Source organism: Dermochelys coriacea, chromosome 1 (assembly GCF_009764565.3).
Source record: "Dermochelys coriacea isolate rDerCor1 chromosome 1, rDerCor1.pri.v4, whole genome shotgun sequence".
NCBI classification, from domain to species: domain Eukaryota; kingdom Metazoa; phylum Chordata; order Testudines; family Dermochelyidae; genus Dermochelys; species Dermochelys coriacea.
Window position 1 is genome coordinate 205,675,322 of NC_050068.2, and position 22,535 is coordinate 205,697,856.

Below are 22,535 nucleotides of genomic sequence, written 5' to 3' on the forward strand. Positions count from 1 at the left end.
TGTCAGATTCCCATAGAGGAGTTGGGTCCCCCAGATGCTGGTGCACACACACAGGTAGGGAGAGAGGCTTAGACTCACTCCCCTAAGAGAGGCATCCCCCCAGGATCGTGGCACACACATTGGAGGAGAACATGAGGTTCAGAGGCACCCCTGCTCCTGTTCTCCACTAATCTCCCTGTCACTCGCCTTATGTCACCCTTCCCAGTGAGCTCGAAATGATGAAAGCCAGCACAGTATGATAAACCATCTCTGTGCGGACCACTACCAAGTGCTGGGCAGATCATGGTCTGGGAACATCTGAACTAAATGCATTATAAGAAATCCAGTGTGTTCATCCTGCTTCTGTTCCACATTGCTTTGATAAAGTATTTTGCTTCAGAATTCAAGTGACTACAAGAAGATTCATTTATTGAAGCCATGGTAGTTCTAATCACATCTAAACTGCCCTGATGCTGTAAGGTGTTATTTGCCAGCTGTTCAGAGGACTATGTGAAATGAGTTGGCGTTTGGTATTCAGTTAATGGAGCTAGCACATTGTACAGGAAATAGGAAACGTAGAAGATCACAGTTTTGCCTTTGACACAGGTCATTTTCTGTACTTGTTTCTGTACAACTAGTTCCCCAGGAAAAGGCCATTAGAGAGGGAATCCTCGTGATGGAATCCCCGGGGTGCAGCCTGGGACTGTGGGACTGCTGTGCCCCCGGAACTCTCTCCAGCCTGGGCTGACTCGCACAGTGCTTTGCCAGTGACCAGCCGCAAACCCCTCCATGCGCTGTGATCACTCAGCACAACCGCATGGGGAGCCCCACACCCAGCTAGATGGCATGAATGCTCCCAGAGCCACTCTTGGATCACACAGAGAAAGGCACTAGAGCCAAATCCCACCCAGCTCCCAGCCATGTACCTCAGGAATATGCCATCTTGCACTGCTCAGGATCCTTTCTTGAGCAATGCAAGTTTATTAATTGGTTCACCACTTCGTCAATGGAAAGTGGATATACACCAGCCTTTTTAAACCTGAGCCAACTTACCAAGCACTTCAAGCAAACTCACTGGTAAAGATAAACAGTTAAACAAGTTTATTGATTACAGAAGATAGAATCATAGAATATCAGGGTTGGAAGGGACCTCAGGAGGTCATCTAGTCCAACCCCCTGCTCAAAGCAGGACCAATCCCCAACTAAATCATTCCAGCCAGGGCTTTGTCAAGCCTGACCTTAAAAAATTCTAAGGAAGGACATTATAGATAGATATAAGTGATTGGTAACTATCTCTGACGTTTAGTCTAAGACAATAAAATATAAGCAGGCAGTCTAAACTTTCATCCCTATTAGACTGGGCAACATCTAGATTAAGCAGTTTTTCTCACCCTACTGGATATTGCAGTTCATAATACATGGGTTTCACCCTTGAAACCTGGGTCAGTCTCCTCTGTTGGAGTCTTCAGTCTCCTGAGTGACCTTGTTGCTTGCAGTATAGGTGTGCGGAGGAGAAAGGCGAAACAAGCGTCTGCGTACTGTTTTATACCCTTCGTCCAGGTGCTTGGACAACACAAGTCCAGGCATGTCTGGTGGGCATTACTGAGTCACCACCAGGCAAGGTTGAGCAATTCTCCTGGTGTGGCGTTGGGCAAGTGAGTCATTGCATTGTTACGTAGCTCCCTTGCTGGACAATGGCTGTTGATGGTTGTTCAATGCCCACCCAGGCATTGGTTATTTCCCTGGTTACTGTCTTTGGGGATCTAGTATCTGGGCACTTCCCAAACCCACAGCATATTTTAGTGAAAACTATATAACACAATTCTCATAACTTCATATGCATTAGATAGATAGATAGAACAATGGGTTCCAGTAGATCATATTTTTTTCTGTGTTATCTTACAAGGCATGCTTTGTATGTAATATCACAATTATATACAAATGATGAATATGGGAGTTACAGGGTGCTCCCTGGGGTGTAGAGAGTCACACCTCACATTATGGATTCATCTGCACTGCAGCTGGAAGCGTGCTCAAGCTAGTGTGCTAAAAATGGCAGCTTCACAATTTGGCAGTGTATCTTAGGCAAGTTGCCTGAGTTACATATCCTGGGAGACTGGGCAGATTTGTACTCAGGCGGCTATCCTGAGCCACTACCTGTGCTACCCTGGCTACGCTGCTATTTTTAGCATGCTAGCTTGAGCAGAACTAGTGTATGTCTGTCTGTCTGAGCTGGAAAGCACGCTTCCAGGTGCAGTGTAGACATGTACCCTAAGACAACTTCTCATAGACTGAACATGTCTTCTAAATCAATCGCCCTCAGATAGTCCAGATTAAATGGAGAGTCTCAGCTGACACACCATGGTCTTTGCCTCTCCCCACAGACAATCCCAGCAAGTGCGTACTACACAGCAATGAACATTTTGTATCTTGAGTATGAGAGACATCTTGATGCTTGTTTCAGGTGGTTAAAGTGCACCAGAGTACTGTTGATTCTTACCTGGAAGATGTTATCCTGAAAAGCATGGAGAGCACAGCTGAAGAACAAGCCAGGGAAGAGATTCAGAAGGTGGCTGTGGAAATCAATGACATTGCTTATGAAATGGAAAGCCGGTATGTCCTGGAGTGGACAAAGTACAGTTAGACACTGCTTTGCACAATTCAGACCCTGGCTGGCTAGCTAAGTTTATAGTCTAGGGCCGGCACCGAGGTTGGGGCAATACTACTCATAACACTGCATAGACATGCTGCAGTTTTCATCCACTAGGGAGGCTCAGCCAAGTATGTAACAACAACTCCTAAAAATGTGCAGATATGGTGGTTCCCAGTCAAGCTCAGATGTGGCGAGGTAGGACCTATTCCCGGCAGCTGTGCTGATGTGCCCTGACCAAAAGATGAGAGTTTCCCAATGTCCCCCCGCAAAGCCTTTACACTAGGATTTTCAAAGGCATGCAAAGGAGTTAGACACCCACACCTTGTGGAAATTCCATGGAAGCTGTCCACCTAACTTCCTTGTACTCCTTTGAAAACCCCAGCCATAGAAAACAGCTAATATGCAGGTGTCCTTTAATCTGGAAACTGGCCTGTCCTCTATGGCTTAAAAGTGTTTAGAGCAGATGGGCTTTAAAGGAAATACAACAGATGCATGAGCCTCCTAGAAATAAACCCACCTTTCTTTCAGAAGTCAAAACAAGTTTTTTTTTTAAAGAAACTGCTAATCTTAATGAGGTCGGCCATATTGGCTGCTCCTTATGTAGGTCTGAGCTGAGTTCATCATGTTGCTGAAAACCTCAATCTGGTGTTCAGCTTTGCCTCAGAAGTGACTGTCTTTTAGGAGCTGCCATGCCTCCAGTTCAGTCTCTCTAACCCCTTTTGGTGCTTAGCCTTAAAAATACAGTGATACAGAACCCATCCCCATGGCAAAGCAGCTGTGCGTTGTGTAGCCACATGAGTTTTCCCCAGGTCTTTAACATCCTGCTAGTGCAGATAATGCATTCAGCCCCTGGACTGGTCGGTAGCCCCCCAAGGAGGAACTCTGACCTGAGATGTGGCATGGAAGATGGCACTGGGACTAGCCAAAAAATGAAGTTACAAAAAGGAAGAAATTGGCCAATTCAGCAAGGACCCAAAGACTAAACTGACAGACTTAGCGATCCTCTCATGGTAGAGAGAGTCTCTCCAGTGCAGAAGTAACACACATCAACAGGTCAGTATAGGGGTATATAGCCAGGGCTGTTGTGACATTTCTGGGTTCAACCCAGACCAATAAGGGTTCTGTCACCACCTGCCTTGCAATTCTGGGTGCCTTAAATGCTATGGTGCATAGCCCAAATGCCAACAGCCAGCATATAAGCATGCAGGTCACACCCTTGCAACCCCCAAATTTCCCTAAAACTGTCTCCCTGCTGTATCCATTCCAGCCCTCTCCTGGAAAACTAACAGAAGTTAAGTTGGCTGCTGCTTTAAAGAGATAACAACAGCAGATGTTATCTTGACTGAGTTAACAACCACTTCAATTCAACCAAAGCACTGGGTTTGTATAGATCAGCAGTTCTCAAACTGTGGGTTGCGACCCCATTTTAAAAGGAGTTACAAGGGCTGGCTTAGACTTGCTGGGGACCAGGGCCAAAGCCCAAGCCCAAGCCTCAGCGCTTTAGCCCTGGGCAGCGGGGCTCAGGTTACAGGCCACCTGCCTAGGGCTGAAGCCCTTAGTCTTCAGCTTTGGCATCCACCAGGGTGGCAGAGCTCGAGCGGGCTCAGGTTTCAGTCCCCACTCCTGGGGTCGTGTAGTAATTTTTGTTGTCAGAAGGGGGTTGAGGTGCAATGAAGTTTGAGAACCCCAGTGCAGATAAAAAGTAAAACAAGTTTATTCAATCAAAAAAGAGAGGTTATAAGTGAGTTCAAGTATAAAGGATAAAGATAGAAGCATTACAAACAAACAGGGGCAGCGAGTTATATGGGATCGTGGTGCCGAGGCTCCAGCAAATTCAGGGCCCAGGGGCCCTGCTCCACCAATGTTCAGTGCCAGGTCTCTCCCCCAGCCCCACCTGCCGCCCCTGCGCACCTTCCCCAGAATGTCCCTGCCTGCGCCCTGGGCGGCGGGCGGCTGCCCTGCTGCTCCGTGTTGCGCTCCCTTGCTGGCCACTGCCGGCTACAAAAGGGAGCGGCACCGGCGGCAGGTGAGGTCATGGCACAGCTGCTGCCTGCGGAGGGAGGAGAGACAGCCCTCCCCCCTCCAGGACCCACCACAGGGGAGGCGGGGGGACTTCCTGCACCTGAGAGGGACCTAGCCCCTGGGAGCACATGCAGTGACGGTGCCGGGTGAGTGTGCTGCTGGGGGGCAGAGGGGGACCCTTCCCCTGGAGCTCGCTGCTGCCAGCAGGGAGAGGGCTGGGGGGACTGTGAAGTCCTCCTCTCTGGCCCCAGTCCCAGGGCAGACGGCCTGCACCCCAAGCTCCTCATCCCCAGAGCCCTCCCTCCCACACCCCAAACCTCTGCCCTAGCCCTGAGCCCCCTCCCACACTCCAAAACCCTCATCCCCAATCCCACCCCAGAGCCCTCACTCCCAGCCAGAGCCCTCATCCCCCCACGCCCCAACCCTCTGTCCAGCCCTGAGTCCCCTCCTGCATCGTGAACCCCTCATCCACAGTCCCACCCGCAGCCCTCACCCAGGCACCCCAACCCACTGCCCTAGCCCTGAATCCCTCATCCCCAGCCCCAGCCAGAGCCCTCATCCCCCCACACCGCCCCACATTATGCAATATAGGGAAACTGTTAAATGTTTACTGTTTCCAGTCCATTTTTACATTATTTTAAAAAATATATATTGCTTACAAGGCAGGTGTGGGGGGGCGGGACTTGGACCCAATCTGGGCACCACCAAAAATTATACAAACCTGCTGCCCCTGCAAATAAACAAGTAAAAATATGCTTTCTGATGGCTAAATCCTAACATAACAAGCTACTGTCTTTGTTTAAGGTAGTTTCTTCACCAGTATTCCTTTTCTAACAATGGCTGACTAGCTCTTAGTCAGGATACCCACAGAGTCCAAGGTGCTGGTTTACCTTATCTCCTCAGGGGAGGGATAACTTTAGGGGTTCTTTGCCCCTCTCCAGTAAACCTTTGAAAAGTATATATCTCAAAGACACTGCTTTAAGAGGCAGGAGGGTATCTTGGGAGTGCAGTCTCCATCCCTTGTTGACATTGTTAAGTAAACACTTTTTCCTCACTTGATCTTCTAATGGCTTTGTTTACCGGGTATGCAAATGTGCTTTTCTTTGCCTTTGGTCACACTTTGCACAATTTAAAGGGGAAACACATTCAAGCAGGCAGAACCGCATTCGTTTGGAAAAAAATGTTTTTTAACTCCCCTGACATGCCTGATTTAAACACATTTTAGTCATAATTACAGCACATCTGTATAATTCTTTGTGGGTTGACCATAGCTGTATCATGCAAGAATATTAATGATCAGCGAGTTATTAGTTTTCTGGTGACATGTTACATGACACCTTTTAGATACAGATTATAACAGTAATTAGTTGGGGAACACTGAGCTGGTCAGGCCAGCTGAAATTCAGTGCTAGATACCAGGAAATCCCTTGCCTTCTGGCATGGGCATGCTCTTAGGGTCATGGCTGTGTACCAATTTTTGTGGATAAACGGAGGCCTTCACTTTCCCTGGCTGACAATTGCTTTCACCAGCACTAAACTCACTTCAAAATAGTTAAACAATTTTTAAAAATGTTAAGCAGAGTGTGGTAGTGGTGTGGTGGGAAGTAAAGTAATAAATGTTAATTTCACTCTCCATGTTTGTTCTGTAGCCGAACTCGTCTGCAATCAGAAGAGATTGTAGCAGAGCTGGTTTATGGTTTCCTGATACCAGAATTACAGAAAATCTCTGTCAAGGAGAAAGGTAAGGAGGCCAATAGCTTTGTTCTCTTCTTAAACTATGATTTATTGGCTGAAAGGTCCATCTTCCAGGAGTTTCTGTAGAGTCTGAGGATCTGTCTACACAGCAAAAAAATACCCATGACAGCTAGTGTAAGAGCCCATGTCAACTGACTTGAGCTTGTGGGGCTCACACTGCAGGGCTAAAAATGGCAATGTAGTCGTGCAGGCTCAGGCTGGAGTCTGGGCTCTGAAACCTGGCAAGGGGGGAGAGTCTTGAAGCTCAGGTTCCAAGATGAGCTTGAAAATTTACACTGCTATTTATGTGCTCTAATCTTTTTAGGCACAGTGGCTCAAATTCAACCCTAGTGTAAGCAGGTGTAACTCCATTGAAATCAGTGGAGCTGCACCTACTTATGCTAGAGCCGAAATAGTCCATTGTTCCTTGAATATACTGAAATAAGTATTTGAATAGCACCGAATTAGTCTGAATTATTGAGTATGTAACAATTTCCCACTGACTGCAAAAGTCCCTAATCTGTAGTAAATTTATGCAAATAGAAAATGTACAAGGAAGCTTATATTGTGTTTCTTTCTCTTTGTCTTTCTTCCTTTCTAATTTGCCCAGAACTAGGAACAGATATAATGTTTTATGATTGATTTCGTGACATCTGTTTGCAGTGGAAAATCTTATGCTATTGTAGAGAGGACATTGTTTTAATCAAGTCTGAATATTATGGCTCCATAGTTCAGAGAATGGAAGGACATTAGAAATCCATGTGTCATGATGATGATCAGGATAGAATGACAGTTCTTGATCAGGAGACTTCTCTTGCCTGGCCCATTCAGAAGATTGCAGACACGCTCCCCATAAAGCGTGTATTAATTTTGAAAAGCAAATGTAAAAAATAGCATAATAGGGGTTCTATGTTTTACTGTCTCTCTCTGACTCCAAAGCAAATATGCTCACAGTTTACTGATTAAAAATATGAATATTTGCTAACTACAAGCCCTGCAAACACATTCTGGGATTTAAGAATCATGCTAGCTTCTTTCTGTCTTGTGTATCACCAAACAATAACAATCAAGGACCTAGCAAACAATTCTGTTGATGGTGCACGAGCTAGAATAGCTCCCTCTCTTAACTGCACAGGTTCTGTAGGACTAACAGAGTAGTCAGTACAAACCAGTTATGGTCACTGAAGTCTGCAGCTACATCCAGGGATCAGATATGGCCACTTTTACATAGCCACTTTTCAGAGTAGATCTGTGCATTAGAGAGTTACAATTAGCAAAATTTATGGCAATGAGTTATTTTTTAGACTTAAATGTAAAAAAGCCACCTTTTCATTGATATATTTTAGCAATGTACATTTAATTTAGAACACAAGAGGTAACCACTCAAGAAAAAGATATGAATGTCATTATAAATAACTCAATGAAAACCTGTGCTCCATATTCAGCAGAGGCGAAAAAGAAACAAAATAGTAGGATGCATATTGTTGCCTCTTTTCAACCTGCCTGGCAAGTCTAAGTTCAGAATCCTGGGGATGTTCCAGTTGGAAGTAGAAATTGATGGAGTCTGGAATTCTTCTTCGAATGATGGTCCCTATGTGGATTCCAAACATGCATGCGCATGCGTGCCATGCACCAGAGATGGAACTGTTTGTAGTAGTGGTGTTTGTTGACCCGCACATGCGTTGGCCATGTGGTAAGTCTGAGGCTTTGGGGGTTGACGCCATTCCAATTCCCTCTTACTGCTGCATGGCCAGAGTTTGAACCCCCTATTCTTCAGTGCTCTTAGCCTGCTAAGAGAACTTTTTGTCTGTTTTTTCCTGTAAATAGTTTCCTCTAGTTGTATATAGTTGTCCACCGTCATTTGTTAGGTTTCCCCTTTTTTCCCCTCACAGGGTGCTCCCCATCCCAGGGCTATGCCCTGGCACGCTGGCTTTAAAAGCTGTGCTTCATGCCCATGTTCTTTCTTTGTGAGCGATGAACGCCAATGCTATCTCTGTTGCCTCAGCGAAGCTCACATCGTGGCCCATAGCTCCATCTGCCACTCCTTCCCATCTCGAACTTGGGAAGCTGGAGAACTTCACCTCCGCAAATACCTCATGTAGGAGACTGTGCACCCATGTGAGCAATTGGATCCAGTGCTGCTGACAGATCCACCGGAGCACTGGCTGTTGCTAACGTGAGCGCTTCCCGTGTGGCACCGGTGGTACTGCTGAAGCCCCACCATGTGCATAAGAACCACAGACATCGGTGTAAGGGTGACTCCCTGATGGCAACCACTTCCAAATGCAGCATTGCCTCCCCGAGCTGTGCCGGGTTGGGTGAGAAGTTGCGCGTCGAGCCAGCTGCTCCACCTCCAAAGAAGTCTCGTATAGAGCCTAAGTCCACACATCACTGCATCCTGCCAGTGCCACTTCTGGCCATGGTGCATGGCTCACTACCTTCACCCCCGGAACTGTCGACATGGCCGGGACCATCCGGACTTTCACGCCTGGTCCCACGCATGCTGGGATGCTTGTCCTCTTTGATGCCAGCGGCTGAGCTCATGCTGCCATACGCTGGTTCCCCTCCAGTCGCGGTGAGGCTTCCATCTTCGGCGGATGAACCTCTCCTGCTCTGGCAGCATCCTGCTCCGCTCTGCCTGTCTCCACTGGCACTGTCGAGCACTGAACCTCTCCTGCTCCTGGATCTCCACGCCTTGCACCGTGACAGCCCTGCCTCTACCAAATCTGTCTTCTGATTTGGAGAGTCCTCTGAGCTGGAACATGTCTTCTCATCTTTGCATTCCTGTAGCCTGAACCCTCGGTGCCAGCTCTACCTACCTGTGTATGGTCCCTCTGCCGTGACATGGTTCCATGACCCTCGGGGACTGGTGATGCCTGCGGATCTGTATGACTGGTCCCACTGGCCCTCCTGGGACCTTTACCGGGACTGAGGGGTACTGTCTCTGCCACATCTCCAATTGTCTCCGACCCACACTGCCTCTCCCTCCGTCTATGCAGAAACCCAGGGCATTGCCACATCGCCAGTCCCTACTGGGGCCTCTTCGTCCCCAGATGATGTGCTCATCCCCATACGAGGGCCTACTTCATCGTATGGCTGCAGCCCTCAGCCTGCAAGTGGAAGACGTTCAGGACCCCCAGAACCAATTCCTGGCCATCCTACATCCTTTGGACAGGCGTTGTGGAAAGGTGGAAATGGTACAGGTAACAGCAGCAGAGTAGTGAGGGGACTGTGTATGTGGGCGTTGGCAAGATGGCCCTTGTGGGCATTGGGGGAATGGGGTCAAAAGACAACCACTGCCACCTACCGTTAGGGCTGGGGTATAGATGCCCAGTAAGCGGAGGGTGGCACAGAAGTCCTTAAGGCAGTGGAGGGATTCATCCGTTTTATTGCTGAAGAGCTTGTAGTTGTCAAAGGGGATGTACTCTAAGGTAGTCTGGACCTCTTTCAGAAATTGAATTGAATTGAAGCCACAAATTATGGCACAGCACCACCCTGGATGCCAGAGAGTGGGATGTGGTGTCAGTGGTGTCAACCATGGCTTGGAGGGCCACCTTGGCAACTAGCTTGCCCTCATCCAGGAGGTTCTTCTACCCCAGAGGAGCCCTCTGTCCTGGCTCACAAGGCGACCCCCCTCTCATTCCCTGGACCATCTTGTTCGAGTGATAATGCCTATGTCAATTCCATATGTGGGAGAGTAGCAAGGAGTGCTCAGTGTAGAGGTGGGTGCGAGGGCTCTTAGATTCATAGATACTAAGGTCAGAAGGGACCATTCTGATCATCTAGTCCGACCTCCTGCACAGCGCAGGCCACAGAATCTCACTCACCCACTCCTATGAAAAACCTCACCTATGTCTGAGCTATTGAAGTCCTTAAATCATGGTTTAAAGACTTCAAGGAGCAGAGAAGCCTCCCTCAAGTCAACCATGCCCCATGCTACAGAGGAAGGCGAAAAACCTCCAGGGCCTCTCCAATCTGCCCTGGAGGAAAATTCCTTCCCGACCCCAAATATGGCAATCAGCTAAACCCTGAGCATATGGGCAAGATTCACCAGCCAGATACTACAGAAAATTCTTTCCTGGTTAACTCAGATCCCATCCATCTAATATCCCATCTCAGGGGATTAGTCCTATTTACCCTGAATAGTTAAAGATCAATTACTTACCAAAATCCCATTATCCTATCATACCATCTCCTCCATAAACTTATCAAGTAGAATCTTAAAATCAGATAGATCTTTTGCCCCCACTGCTTCCCTTGGAAGGCTATTCCAAAACTTCACTCCTCTGATGGTTAAAAACCTTCGTCTGATTTCAAGTCTAAACTTCCTGGTGGCCAGTTTATACCCATTTGTTCTTGTGTCCACATTGGTGCTGATCTTAAATAATTCCTCTCCCTCTCCTGTATTTATCCCTCTGATATATTTATAGAGAGCAATCATATCTCCCCTCAACCTTCTTTTAGTTAAGCTAAACAAGCCAAGCTCCTTGAGTCTCCTTTCATAAGACAAGTTTTCCATTCCTCGGATCATCCTAGTAGCCCTTCTCTGTACCTGCTCCAGTTTGAATTCATCCTTTTTAAACATGGGAGACCAGAACTCTTGAGAAGTTACAGTCTGCAGGACAGCCCGATCGACTGCTGCATCTGTTGCTGTTGCAGGTGCAATGGCATAATGGGTAGAAAATATGTGGACAGAGGACCAAGTGCCCACCCTACAAATGTCCTGCCCCAGAACATCCACAAGGAAGACTGTCGTGGCAGCATATGCCCATGTGGAGTGAACCGTGACTCCTGAGGGAGGGAACAGGTCATGAAAGAGCGCATAGAAGTCCTCAATACAATGAGAGATCCATTTGGAGAGGCATTGTGAAGAGAGGGCATGGCCCTGGCAGCTCTCTGCAATGGTGAGGAAGAGCCAGGGCAAGACCAGGAAGGCTTGGGTGCGTGGAGATAAAAAGCTAATGCCCAGTGGATGTTGAGAGAGAATAATGTGCATTCCCTGGGGGAGGCGTGTGGTTTAGGGTAGACGATCGGGAGGTTAATGCACTGGTTGAGGTGGAATGGGGAGGCTATCTTCGGGATGAATTTGGGGTGAAGATTCCGGGAGATCTTGTCCTTGTGGAAGACCGAAAAGGAGGGGTCCGCAGTCATGGCTGCCAGCTCACTAACTCACTGTGCAGAGGTGATGGCCACCAAAAAGGTCACTTTTTATGGAGAGATGGGGTGAGGGAGCAGGTCACAAGGAGTTCAAAGGGTGGCTTAATGAGGGTGTAGAGGTCAAGGTTCAGGGCCCAAGAGAGAGTAGTTTCTGCACAGAGGGGAAGACCATGAAAGAAGCAGGTGGTAGTCAGGTGGGTGAAGATGGAAAACAGGAGGAAGAAAGGCACTGATCACTGCCAGGTGGACATGGATGGAGGAGTGGGCAAGGCTTGACTTGTGGAGGTGAAGGAGGTAATCCAGGAGCATGGGGAATGGAGAAGAAGTCTAGGGGGTGGCGGTGCACCCATGCAGTGAAGCGGCGCCATTTAACCTGATAACAGGCTCTAATGGATGGCTGTCTGCTGTGAGTGAGGCTGTCACACACGGGTCAGAGCACACCCTGTCTACATGCGAGCCCCATCCAAATACCAAGCCGTGAGGTAGAGAGGGCATGGGTTGGGGTGCCACAGGTGGCTGTGCGCCTGTGTGAGGAGATTCGGGAAGCAGATTGGCGGGGGGTGAGTGGAAAGGCAAAGGAGATCTGTGAGCAAATACTGGTGATGCCAGGAGGGGGCTATGAGAAAGACTATAGTATAATCCTGCCGCACCTTGTGCAGGACTTGTGGGAGCAGGGAGATGGGTGAGAATGTGTAGTGTAGTTTGATGGTCCAGGGACACACATGACTACAGATGAGTGTCAAAGGACTCCAAAATTTGGGATAAACCAGATAGGACCTGACCAGAAGGCAAGGTTGGACCCAGGAAAGAATGCACTGGGGTCACGAAGAAGAGCTGGAGCAATACTTGATATGGTGCAGCTCCAGTGGAAATTCATTCTCCGAACATTGTCAGGAAGGAACTAATTGGAAAGTTCCAAAGACATCATTTATATGCAGCCGTGTGCCTGCCAGTAGGGGGCCTGGCTCATGCTTTGACCTGCTACTGCTGCCCTTAGAGGTCAAAAAATCTTAAGCACTAGTGGCATTCTGCCAGTCTCAGGCTATGGAGCCAAGACTCAGGAGTGAGAATCCTGCATCATGATATTTTCCGAGAAGCAGAATTACAAGATAAGTAACTTTCTCGTCTTCGAGTAGTGTCCCTGTAGATGCTCCACCTGTGGTGCACTTACTCTTTGATTGGAGATTTCACAAAGCAGTGTCTGTTTGGCCAGCACATGCATGTTACTTAGTTTCATGCTAGCACTGTTATATAGTGATGTGCAAGTGAACCGCCTTCAGTTCCTTCTCAACCACTTCGGCCTGAGATGGAGCCTTAGCAGTTTTCCATTTTGAGTTTTACCTCAACTGTATCCCTTTAGCTCTTATATTAGTTAGTTTATTATAATTGTTTTTAGAGGTAGTTAGTAGTAGTTTTAGATGTATTTATCTCTTTCTTAGTTTCTCCCCTCCTGGGAGCTTTATGTTACTGGGAGAGCATGCCTGGTTCTCTTGGTTTCAAACACTTCCTATCATGGCTGGAGGCAATCCCAGTGAGTGACAGGCAATCCCATGCATTCATTGCCTCAGGAATCTCATATTTCCAAAAGTACCACTTCTCTCTGGTATTAAAATCTAGACTCAGAAAAAATCAGGGAGATCAAATTTGGACTATCCATGGTGGAGAGCTCGCTGCACCCAGCCTCTGATCCAGTCCAAGGGACTCCCCCGTATGCTGATCTCCAGTAAATTGGGTACATCTGCTGTCTCCGAGACACACTCCTCGAGGGTGTCTAAGAGGAAGACCAAAGATTCCTCTCATAAGACTTCCAAGACCTTGCCTCAAGTTCTCCAGGTAGGGAATCTACCTTGAAATCATAGTTCCCAATGACGCCAGCCACTTCGGCATCCATCGGTCTCTGATTCGCTACCCACAAGGCTGTTGGTTCCTCAGATACTGAGAACACTGTAAAGCCTAAAGACTTCAAAATGTGGGGCTCCAATACCATCAGAGGAGTGAGGTAGCAAGAAGAGCTCTACCTCTTCTCAATCGGTAAAGAAGTCTGCTCGGACTCCATTTGGAGTCTCTCCCCTTCCCCACCCCAGGCATATGAGATTCAGTACAGTCAACTGTATCAGCCGCCATTACTTCATCTCAGGCCACATACTGTTTGAGTTTTGTTTTCCACAAGAATGTCCAAGACATTGGACATGTCCAAGACACCCGGATCACCATTGCTCAGCTCCAATCTGCTCTTGATCTCCAGACAGCTTTCTGGTACTGACGGTTTTACCTTCTTTTGCTTCCATTGCTCCCACCACTCCAGAGTGATCTGTAAGAGGAGGATTCTAATGACCATCTTGCCTCAGTCGCTCAATTATCTGTCAAAGGTGCTCCTCTCCATCCCAACAGAGGCACTTTTTCAAAGATCTTTGAGGAAATTGATCTCACTTGTGAGAGACATCCACAGCCACCATTTCACTGGTACAAGTGCCCATTGATGCCTCCATCCATACCATATGCGCCACCCCGTTGGCCATACTTGGATCCCTGGGCGACCTACGATTGTGTATAGGCCAATGGGACAGGGCCTATATGATCTTTCGTGCACTTTTAGAAAGGCTTTAGAAAGGACAACTCTCACCCCTTTTTTGGATGGAATTCCAATAGAAGTGGCTGAAGGGAGTGCAGCAGCTCCATGGGATTTAGCATTTGATGCAATATCTCTCCAAATGAAGTCAAAATGCCTTGGAAAAGAGGAGCACTGCCATGTGGATTGAAAACAGCCTCAAGAAAACAAATGAGAGCTGGTCACTGGCAATGTATTGAGTCAGAGAGGAGCTGCAGGGTTTAGTGTAGATCCAGTATTACTTTAGTTTACGTCTTCATTATGGGTCTGGAAGATGAGTAATCAGCACATTAATGATATTCAGACATGATAGTGCAGTCCCATTTATACTGTTGCAACTACCATGTTGGGGAGCTTGTTACAGCATGTTAGACCCACAGGATTCAACATGGGTTTCAGTTTCAGTTAAAACGTGATTCAGTCTTGCAGTGTAGATGGATCCAAACCCTGGGACAACCTTGGACTTTTGCAGACCATGGTTCACTCCTGCCTACACAACCAAACTCCTTTTTAATCATGATGGGGGTGGGGGGGACAGTGTACTAATATCTGAAAGCTATAAACACAGAGGGAACTACAAGTAATGGGATAATATTAAGGAAAGGAAAATATAGGCTGAATGCTTTAGACTGGGGGAATTGTCACCCAAGCAAAGGATGGGAGTGTTTGACTGGAGGAAAACTATAAAATGTACAGTAAGGAACCGTCCTGCATGGGCCCAAGGAGATAAAATAGGTGACTTAGTGGGTCTATTCTGTCTCCCGTTTCAGGTATTCTTTGAACTCAGCACTCATCAGCAAACCTACAATAACAAATTAGTAGCCTATAGTAAACTCAGCTCAGCACTCATAAGATATCCTGTAATAACAAAGCTGTAAAAAGCCAGTGTTGTGCATCAGTGCTAGAGTAAAAATCCTGTGGTTTAGGGGACAGATTTCAGATGCACGCTTTCAAAGATTTGTTTCAATAAACAAATAGTGATGGGAAAATGATTTTAAAATACAGGAGTATACCTTTCTCACTTTTGCCCTGAGTAGGAAAGAAACACACTTGACAGTTCTTTCCATTTCTACAGCTTGCCTTCAAAGCAAAATGCAAAGTTGCTTGCTGCTATTAGATGGCAGTAGAACCCTATCAGCCAAAACCAGAAGGGTGTGATTTTTCCTGAGACAGGTTTTTTCATAGCTCTTGTAAGCTAAGAGCTGCCTTTGGGGGAGTGGGGGAGGGTGGGTGTACATGTAAAGAATTCTTGCAATATGGCTCCAAGTGAAAATCCTCTCTCTTTTTTGGGTACAGTGAGGCAGTCCCAGTGGAAACACATCAGTGCTGCTCATCAGATCATCCACAGGAGCACGGACATAGTAGTGGCTCAGAACTCTTCACTGGTGGGACAACAGGTGCTGGGTAATGGAGAATCTGTGAGCAAGATACCGGAGAGTCCTCCTCCTGTGGCAGCCAGTTCTGCTCTCAGTGGAACAGCTGCTGAACAGTGTGTGGCAGAGGTTATAGAGAGCCCTTATGTTGTCCTAGCCAGCCAAGTATTGTATGATACACTGCATGATGAGACCCAGCAAGGAGGGTTAATGGTGAGCCATTCTGCTACATCGGACAGACAATCTCAGGCTGATGTAGCCCCTGGAAAGAGAGAAGATGAGTCAGGTGAGTTTGAGATCTGTTTTCCCTGCCCCAGTCATTAGTGCTCAGTCCCTGGGGAGGGAAGGAAGCTGCACCCGCTTTGTTCAGGGCACCATCCTGACTGTACACAGGATGGAGAAGCACCTTTCTCTCCATCAGAATGTCCCTCAGGGGTAGCAGCATCTGGATCTCTTGCAGACTGCCAGCATTGCTGCCTGGAAGCAGTCCTGAGCATTATGCCTTAGGAACCCCTGTCCAAAGCAGTCGGTCACTGTATTTGGTTTAACTCCCAAGAGATTTTTACTGTCTAAACCTTAAAGATGTAGTTTAACTATTAAACAGTGAACTTCCACTTATGGTTGTCAAGGGGTGGGAAGATTAGTTCAGGGAACTGGGAGTTTGCACTACTTACATCTCTTCCTTATTCTGCCACTGTCCATAGCATATGGAGGTTGGGGTTGGCCTCTCAAGCCCAACTGACTCCCTGGGTCTGAGCTGGAGGGCTGCCTGAGCTTCAATGTCTACACTGCTATTTTTAGCACGCTAGCTCAAACTGAGCTAGCACACGTCTGTCTACCTAGGGTGGGAGGCTCACTCCCAGCTTCCTTGTGTTATTAACCTCATACTCATAGGAGTGGTCCTACTAGCTGCGGTTGGACTGTTCACATGAGCAAGTCAAGCAGCATCTGGCCCTAATGTACTGGGGCTGTGGTAGCAGAAATATGGCTATGGCTGTTCTGACACATTCATTCAAAGACCACGTTTTCAAGTGCTTATAACTTTCCTGAAATGTTACCATTTGGTCTGACTTTCCTGATGAATGTATTTGGAAAAAGCATACATTACATTTTGTTGCATGCTGACTTTGCCTTGATTGCAAGTGTGTGATCGGCTCAAGCTCAGAATGTTTGGAAGCAACATCCTGCAAATGCCTGCAGTGCATTTATTTGATTATCGATCTGCAAGGGACTCGCTTAGCTGTTGGATCTCTCCTTTTCAAAATTCCTGATTTTTGTAGATTTAGAATCTCAAACTTAAATTCAAATAAATGCCCACCCCTAATGCATCCAACTTTTTCATGGAAACATGGCATAGCTACACTAGATATCAGAAGTGCTTACACATGTAGAAAGAAAAAGCCACACCAAGCTCTAGCTATATGTTTACAAATCCACTTACTGCACCATAATACAATGAGCTTATATCATCACTGTGTACTTCCCCTTTACCTCACTTACCTGTATAACCCCCTGGCCATTCTGTGTACCAGGTTACATTATTTCCGTATAGAACTTCAGGTATACTCTGAATGAAGCATTGTCTACACTACCACTTAAGTTGATGTAAGTTATGTCACTCAGGGGTATGAAAATACACCCCCCCCATGACGTAAGTAACACTGACCGAAAGCGGTGTCTACGCCAGACTATGTCGGTGGGAGAAACTCTCATGCCAACATAGCTGCCGCCTCTTTTTGAGGTGAAGTAATTACGCCGACGGGAGAGTGCTGTCCTGTCAACTTAATGCATCTTCACCAGATGTACTAAATTGGTGCTGCTGCATTGAAGGCAATGGCACCGATTTAGCACAGTAGCGAAGACAAGCCGAGTAACTGCTAATGCAGTGTGTAATTCTGTCCTTTTGAAATACAAATAAACAATTGTTTAGAAACTCAACAGTGCATTACTATAGGATTTTTGCATAACATTTCCTTTGTTTTGTTTTTTTAGGGGGAGAATAAAACAGAAATGAAAGAATGGTGAGTGAATACACTATATGTATTCCTGTGAGCCATGAGTCAGATGGGGGCTCGGGAGAGGAAACAAAAAACAAAGCCATGTGTGACTACACACTGAAATAATCACTGGGCTGCAGGTGCTATGCCTGTATATGTATGCTGGCCAAAAGGATAGCTGGATTTTATTGCAGAATTAGAGGGGGTTTAGAGTAGGGTGATGAGAATTGATTAAAGACAAGAAAAAATTCTCCTGTGAAATAAGATGAAAAAGATTAGGATTTACCTTAGAAAGAAGGTGAGAAAGAGAGGACATGATACAAGTATACATAAAATAATGACTGGTCTAGAGAAGGTAGAGCAGGAGTTTCTGTTCTCCCTGTCTCATAACATGAACAGATAGCCAAAGAAATCTGAAAAGTAGTGAATGCAAATCTAATTATAAAAAAAAAGCATTTTCACGCAACACATAATTAGAATATGGAGCTCACTGACACAGGTTGTCTTTGAAGCCAAGAATTTAGCAAGAGTCAAAGAGGGATAGGACACTTACATGGATAATAAAAACAGTCAGACTTTTAGACGTTAGTGTTAACAAAAGTTTGGAAGAGATATAAAACCTGGTGCTTCAGGGTTTAAATCAATCTCTTAACTATTAGGGATTAAAATGAGGCCTTCATGGAGGGCAGATTATCCCACATCTGCCTGTAGTAGGGGTTCTTTCATCCTCCTCTGAAGCTTCTGGGGCTGATCACTGTCAGACAGGAGCCTGGACTAGATGGATCTTGGATATGATTGTCTCACAATTATTGTTCCTAAAATCATGTGTTGAAATGAACATGCTGCCTGCATTTATTTCAATGTGTGATATAGTTTTTAATGGACAAAGTGTTCAAGAACTTGTTCTGATCATAAAGGTATCCTCCTGTACTCTCTACTATGTATATGCAGTAGGGGGTAGAATCCAGGAGTGTAAGGACCCTAATCTTTAAACGTCCTTTAGTTTTGTTTAAAGGGACACTATCGCGGTAGTGCAGCATTTTGCACTGATTTTTACATAACATGTAAGCTAGGCAGGATTTGTGCAGGATCTATGGCAGGATTTGTGATGGAAATGTCATTTTATTGATGGAGATTCCGCTGCCAGTGCTTTAGAAATTGCTTCCAATTGTCATGTGTGGTTTCTTTGTCAGACATGGCTAAATGTGCTTTGAAGAAGAAAAGAGGCTCAGCAACAAGATACATGAGAACACTCCATTCCCTCTCCTAGCAGGGAAAGAGAAGTCTTTGAGGGTGATTTTTGTATTTGGAATATGTACAATGGATTCCTCTGGGTCTGCAGTAATAAAGATTGGGAACATTCTCTCTTGTTTGCTGCTGTTTTTACAAACTTGCCATGGTAATTGACACTGGTAATTGACACTTCATGGGTAGGTTCTGTATTTTGATAGCTATGATGATCTGTTGACTTGAAGTGAGATGGTGAAATATGGCCCCTGGGCCTGATGCAATAATGGGAGGCTAGGAGTCTCATTCCTAAAAGCCAGGCTTTTAACAGGCCTGAGGCTGTAATGCAAACTATTTAAAAGCTTATCTACCTCAGAAAGGGTTTGCCAGTATAGCTATATGGGCAAACTCTCCTCATGGGAACACCGGCACATGATTTCTTTTGCTGACTTACCTTATACCAGTTTCCTGAACAAAATAAGCTATACCGCTAAAGCACATTTTATGATGGTAGAACTGCATCTGTGCTAAGGCTTTTGCCAGGATAGAAATGTCATAAAAACACTCACCCCATGTGCCATTACTATACCAGCAGAAGATTCTAATGTCGGCCTGGCATTAGTGTAATTACAGGAGCTCCTGCCACTTTCTGTGCAATGCCATTCTCAGTACATCTGGCCACACAAATGCTATGGGCATGTTTGCCACCACTGGGCCAAATTAATTCGTTTTTTAACATTGCTGAAGCCTGTGATGAATTTAGCCCTAGAGTTATCCACAAGGGCAGACCTTGGCCTCCTGTCCAAGTTTGCAATCTCCAAAGGCTATTAGCTGGGTCCTAGCTGCACTGTTACCACTTTTCCTCCTCCTAGTAGCCTTGGCTCTGGCCTGCTTTCTAGTCAGTAGATGATTTTGAACCTCCTTTCACTCAGTGTCTGCAAGCAGCCACACCTTTTTGGAGGGGGTGTCAGTATTTTCTTCTTCACACTTGCTGAAGCTGGAGTAAGCCACCCAAGAAGAGCTTCTCATCCCTAGTTTGTTTTCTCTAGGGTCCTGTCTATACTTGGAAAATGACCATACATACAGACATAGGAGAGGTGGAGATGAGGAGCCATTTTTTACACATATCAAAATCAGTTCATTTCACTGGCTTAGACACAAGCTTTGGGCCTCATTCCAATATAAATCCATCTGACCCCTGGCTTTATTGCTGACTTACTTCAGTACAGGTTCAATCAGATTCTGTCCCCGTGCACTTCTCTCACACTCAAAGAGAAGCAGCATTCGCCAGTGACTGAAAAGGCACCATCCAAATGAGAACAGCAGCCTTTTTGCTGACAACTGCAGTGTATGATAGGGACAGAAGGAGACCACCAGCAGGTGATGGGGAAATGAGACCCAAATAAGGTGACTGCATAGGAAGGCTGAGGGATCACACTGGCCATGAGAGAAACTACCCTAGTCACATGAGCACCACAAACAGGAATGCAGCCCTTTGAAGGGGAGACTATGGGGATGAGGGTCCTTGAGACAAGCAGGGAACAGGCCTGCAGGACATTCCTCCCCACAAAAGAGTTCGGTGGGAGTAAATTACTGGACCTCCCTCCCTCTTGGAGATTTGGGCAGGGGGTGGGAACAGGAGACTTCTAGGTTCAGCTAAACATGTAAACTTTTGATGCTTCTGTGACATCCAAACCTTTGCTTGAAAAGGGGCCGGGTCAGAGAACGACATCCAATACCAGCATGTGGCACCTTTGCATGAGGCGCTGAGGTTGGGCAGCCCCTTGCTCAGGAAGAAGTGAAAAATGGTGGGAGGGAGTAAAGGCAACTCAGCTCCATGCTTCATCTCTGCTGTCATTTCCTATTGTGCTCTCTGCAACGCATCTCCACCCTCCCCCAACACCTCTTTCATTTCCTCACTACCAGTTGGTTCCCTTCAGCCTGGGCACCCTCCCTTTCCTCCAAATCAATACTGTGAATTCATATAGTGCTTAAAAAAACACCCCCCCCACACACACACACCCCAAAACCACATTTATTCCTGCACAGCTCTCCTTTAACAAAAGGACAGGGTTCCTTCCCAAGGGAAGAAAACCTTGCTGGCCGCTGTGGACAGAGCTCTCCAAATCTGCTGGTTCCTATAGAACGGCTCCTTAGCATCCAGCCCTCACAACTAACTAACAGCTCTGCAACAGTGATTCCAGTTATTCCCCTGCTCATAGAATATCAGGGTTGGAAGGGACCTCAGGAGGTCATCTAGTCCAACCCCATCAGATCATCTACAACTAATGTATGCTATCACAGCACTGCCTGGCAGCTAACCCGAAGCTGTTTGGTACCAGATGAATTGCAAAGCCCAGCGACCACCTGCTGAACCTTTACTAGGATTTAGTTCTTCCACTGACAGTGCATTTTGATATGAATGCTGAGCCAGTTACCCAGAATGGAGCCTCATGGAGGAGGCTCTCTGGCAGCTTCAGTAACTGAGATGGTTTGCTGTGAGCAGGGACCATAATCCATGCTTCCATGATGAATGTTGAAAGCTCACCATGCTAACTGCACTGAGATAATTGCCATTGCAATGGAAGGAGCGGACACTATTGCTGTTGGTGATAACATTGGCACTGAGCAAGTGCTGTAAGTACAGACACATCAAGAAGCTTGAAGAATTGACCCACAGCTTTGTTCAGCCCTTAAATCGAGAGAGTATTTTATCTTCTGCCCCACTGAATACCCAGCTGGATCAACATCACTTCCCTGTTACCTTTCCATTTAGAAAACAACAGCTTGTCAATAGCATCACAGAGAGACTTCCTCTTAAGCCACTGCAGGGATTATTCCCCAGACTTTATTTTCCAGTAGTCTTTTAAATGAACCAATAATGATTATCCTTAGCAATTAAGGCACCTTACAAACATTGTTGCATCTCTGTATCTCAGTTTCCCCAACTGTGAAATATCTCTAGGTGCCTGTCTCTGTATTTAATTTATATTTCTATAGTGCCCATAGTCAAAGGCCAGTATACTCCATTATTTCACAGACACAGTATTCACCCCTTGCTGCAGAAGTATGTTCGAGAATCTGAGCTTTCATAAAACAGTCTCTGTTTCTACTCCTTTTGTTTAGGAAGAAAACTTTGAAAACAGGCATCAAGTGGAACTGATGCAGTGTCGGCTGCCTGTGTTTGCAGAAAGCCTGAAAAATAGGTCAGAGAGGTGTGAACTGTCCCCATCATCTCAATGGCTTGTTACCTAGCGATTATGACTTAAATACCAACATTAACTATTTCACTGCTGGTTGTTCTAGCAGAAACAGCCAGCCAATATGCTTTTCCTACAATCTCAAACTGAAAATGGAAATGGCATCAAATTGACTGAATTTAATAAGTAACACACACAGGGGATCCTGTAGTCAGTACATGATTAATTGCTCTTTTAATTCACGGAAAACCTCCACTTTAAAATTTATCTGAACCTGCTGTAGCATTTCTACAATCCACACAGACTCCAGGGGCCTGCTGGCATACATCAGGCCTTAATTCTGTTTGCTTACATATCTATGACAGCTCTAGACAACGTTGTCCATAGAGGACTTCATAGTAGGTTCTTCTCTGTACTTCTCCTAGGAAGTGTTCTTGGATTGGGTTGGTTTTGTTTGTCAATGTTAATGTTTCCTTGTTGTCAGTTAGGGCAAGAAAGTTTTGGCACAGGTGCTTCCTGCAACCTGCTCTGAGGATGGTCAGGCTCTGGCTCAGTGAGCTGTCTGGCAGTAGCTCATTCAACAGT

The 22,535-nt window shown here is 46.2% G+C and overlaps 1 protein-coding gene across 3 annotated transcripts in view; it reads left to right on the forward strand.

The window, feature by feature from the left end:
• The window catches only part of CFAP91 (cilia and flagella associated protein 91), a 62,171-nt gene extending 43,285 nt beyond the window's left edge, over window positions 1–18,886 (forward strand). For 2 of the 3 annotated variants that reach the window (XM_043512529.1, XM_043512539.1), the window contains 3 exons: window positions 2,444–2,592; window positions 6,304–6,395; window positions 15,450–16,314. In XM_043512529.1, coding sequence (XP_043368464.1) covers window positions 2,444–2,592; window positions 6,304–6,395; window positions 15,450–15,850 — 642 coding nt within the window. In that variant the 3' untranslated portion in view covers window positions 15,851–16,314. Of the gene's footprint in view, window positions 1–2,443; window positions 2,593–6,303; window positions 6,396–15,449; window positions 16,315–17,518; window positions 17,548–18,716 lie in introns of those variants that run through there. The other variant, XM_038417127.2, reaches the window with a different exon arrangement.
• The last annotated feature ends 3,649 nt before the right edge of the window (window positions 18,887–22,535 follow it).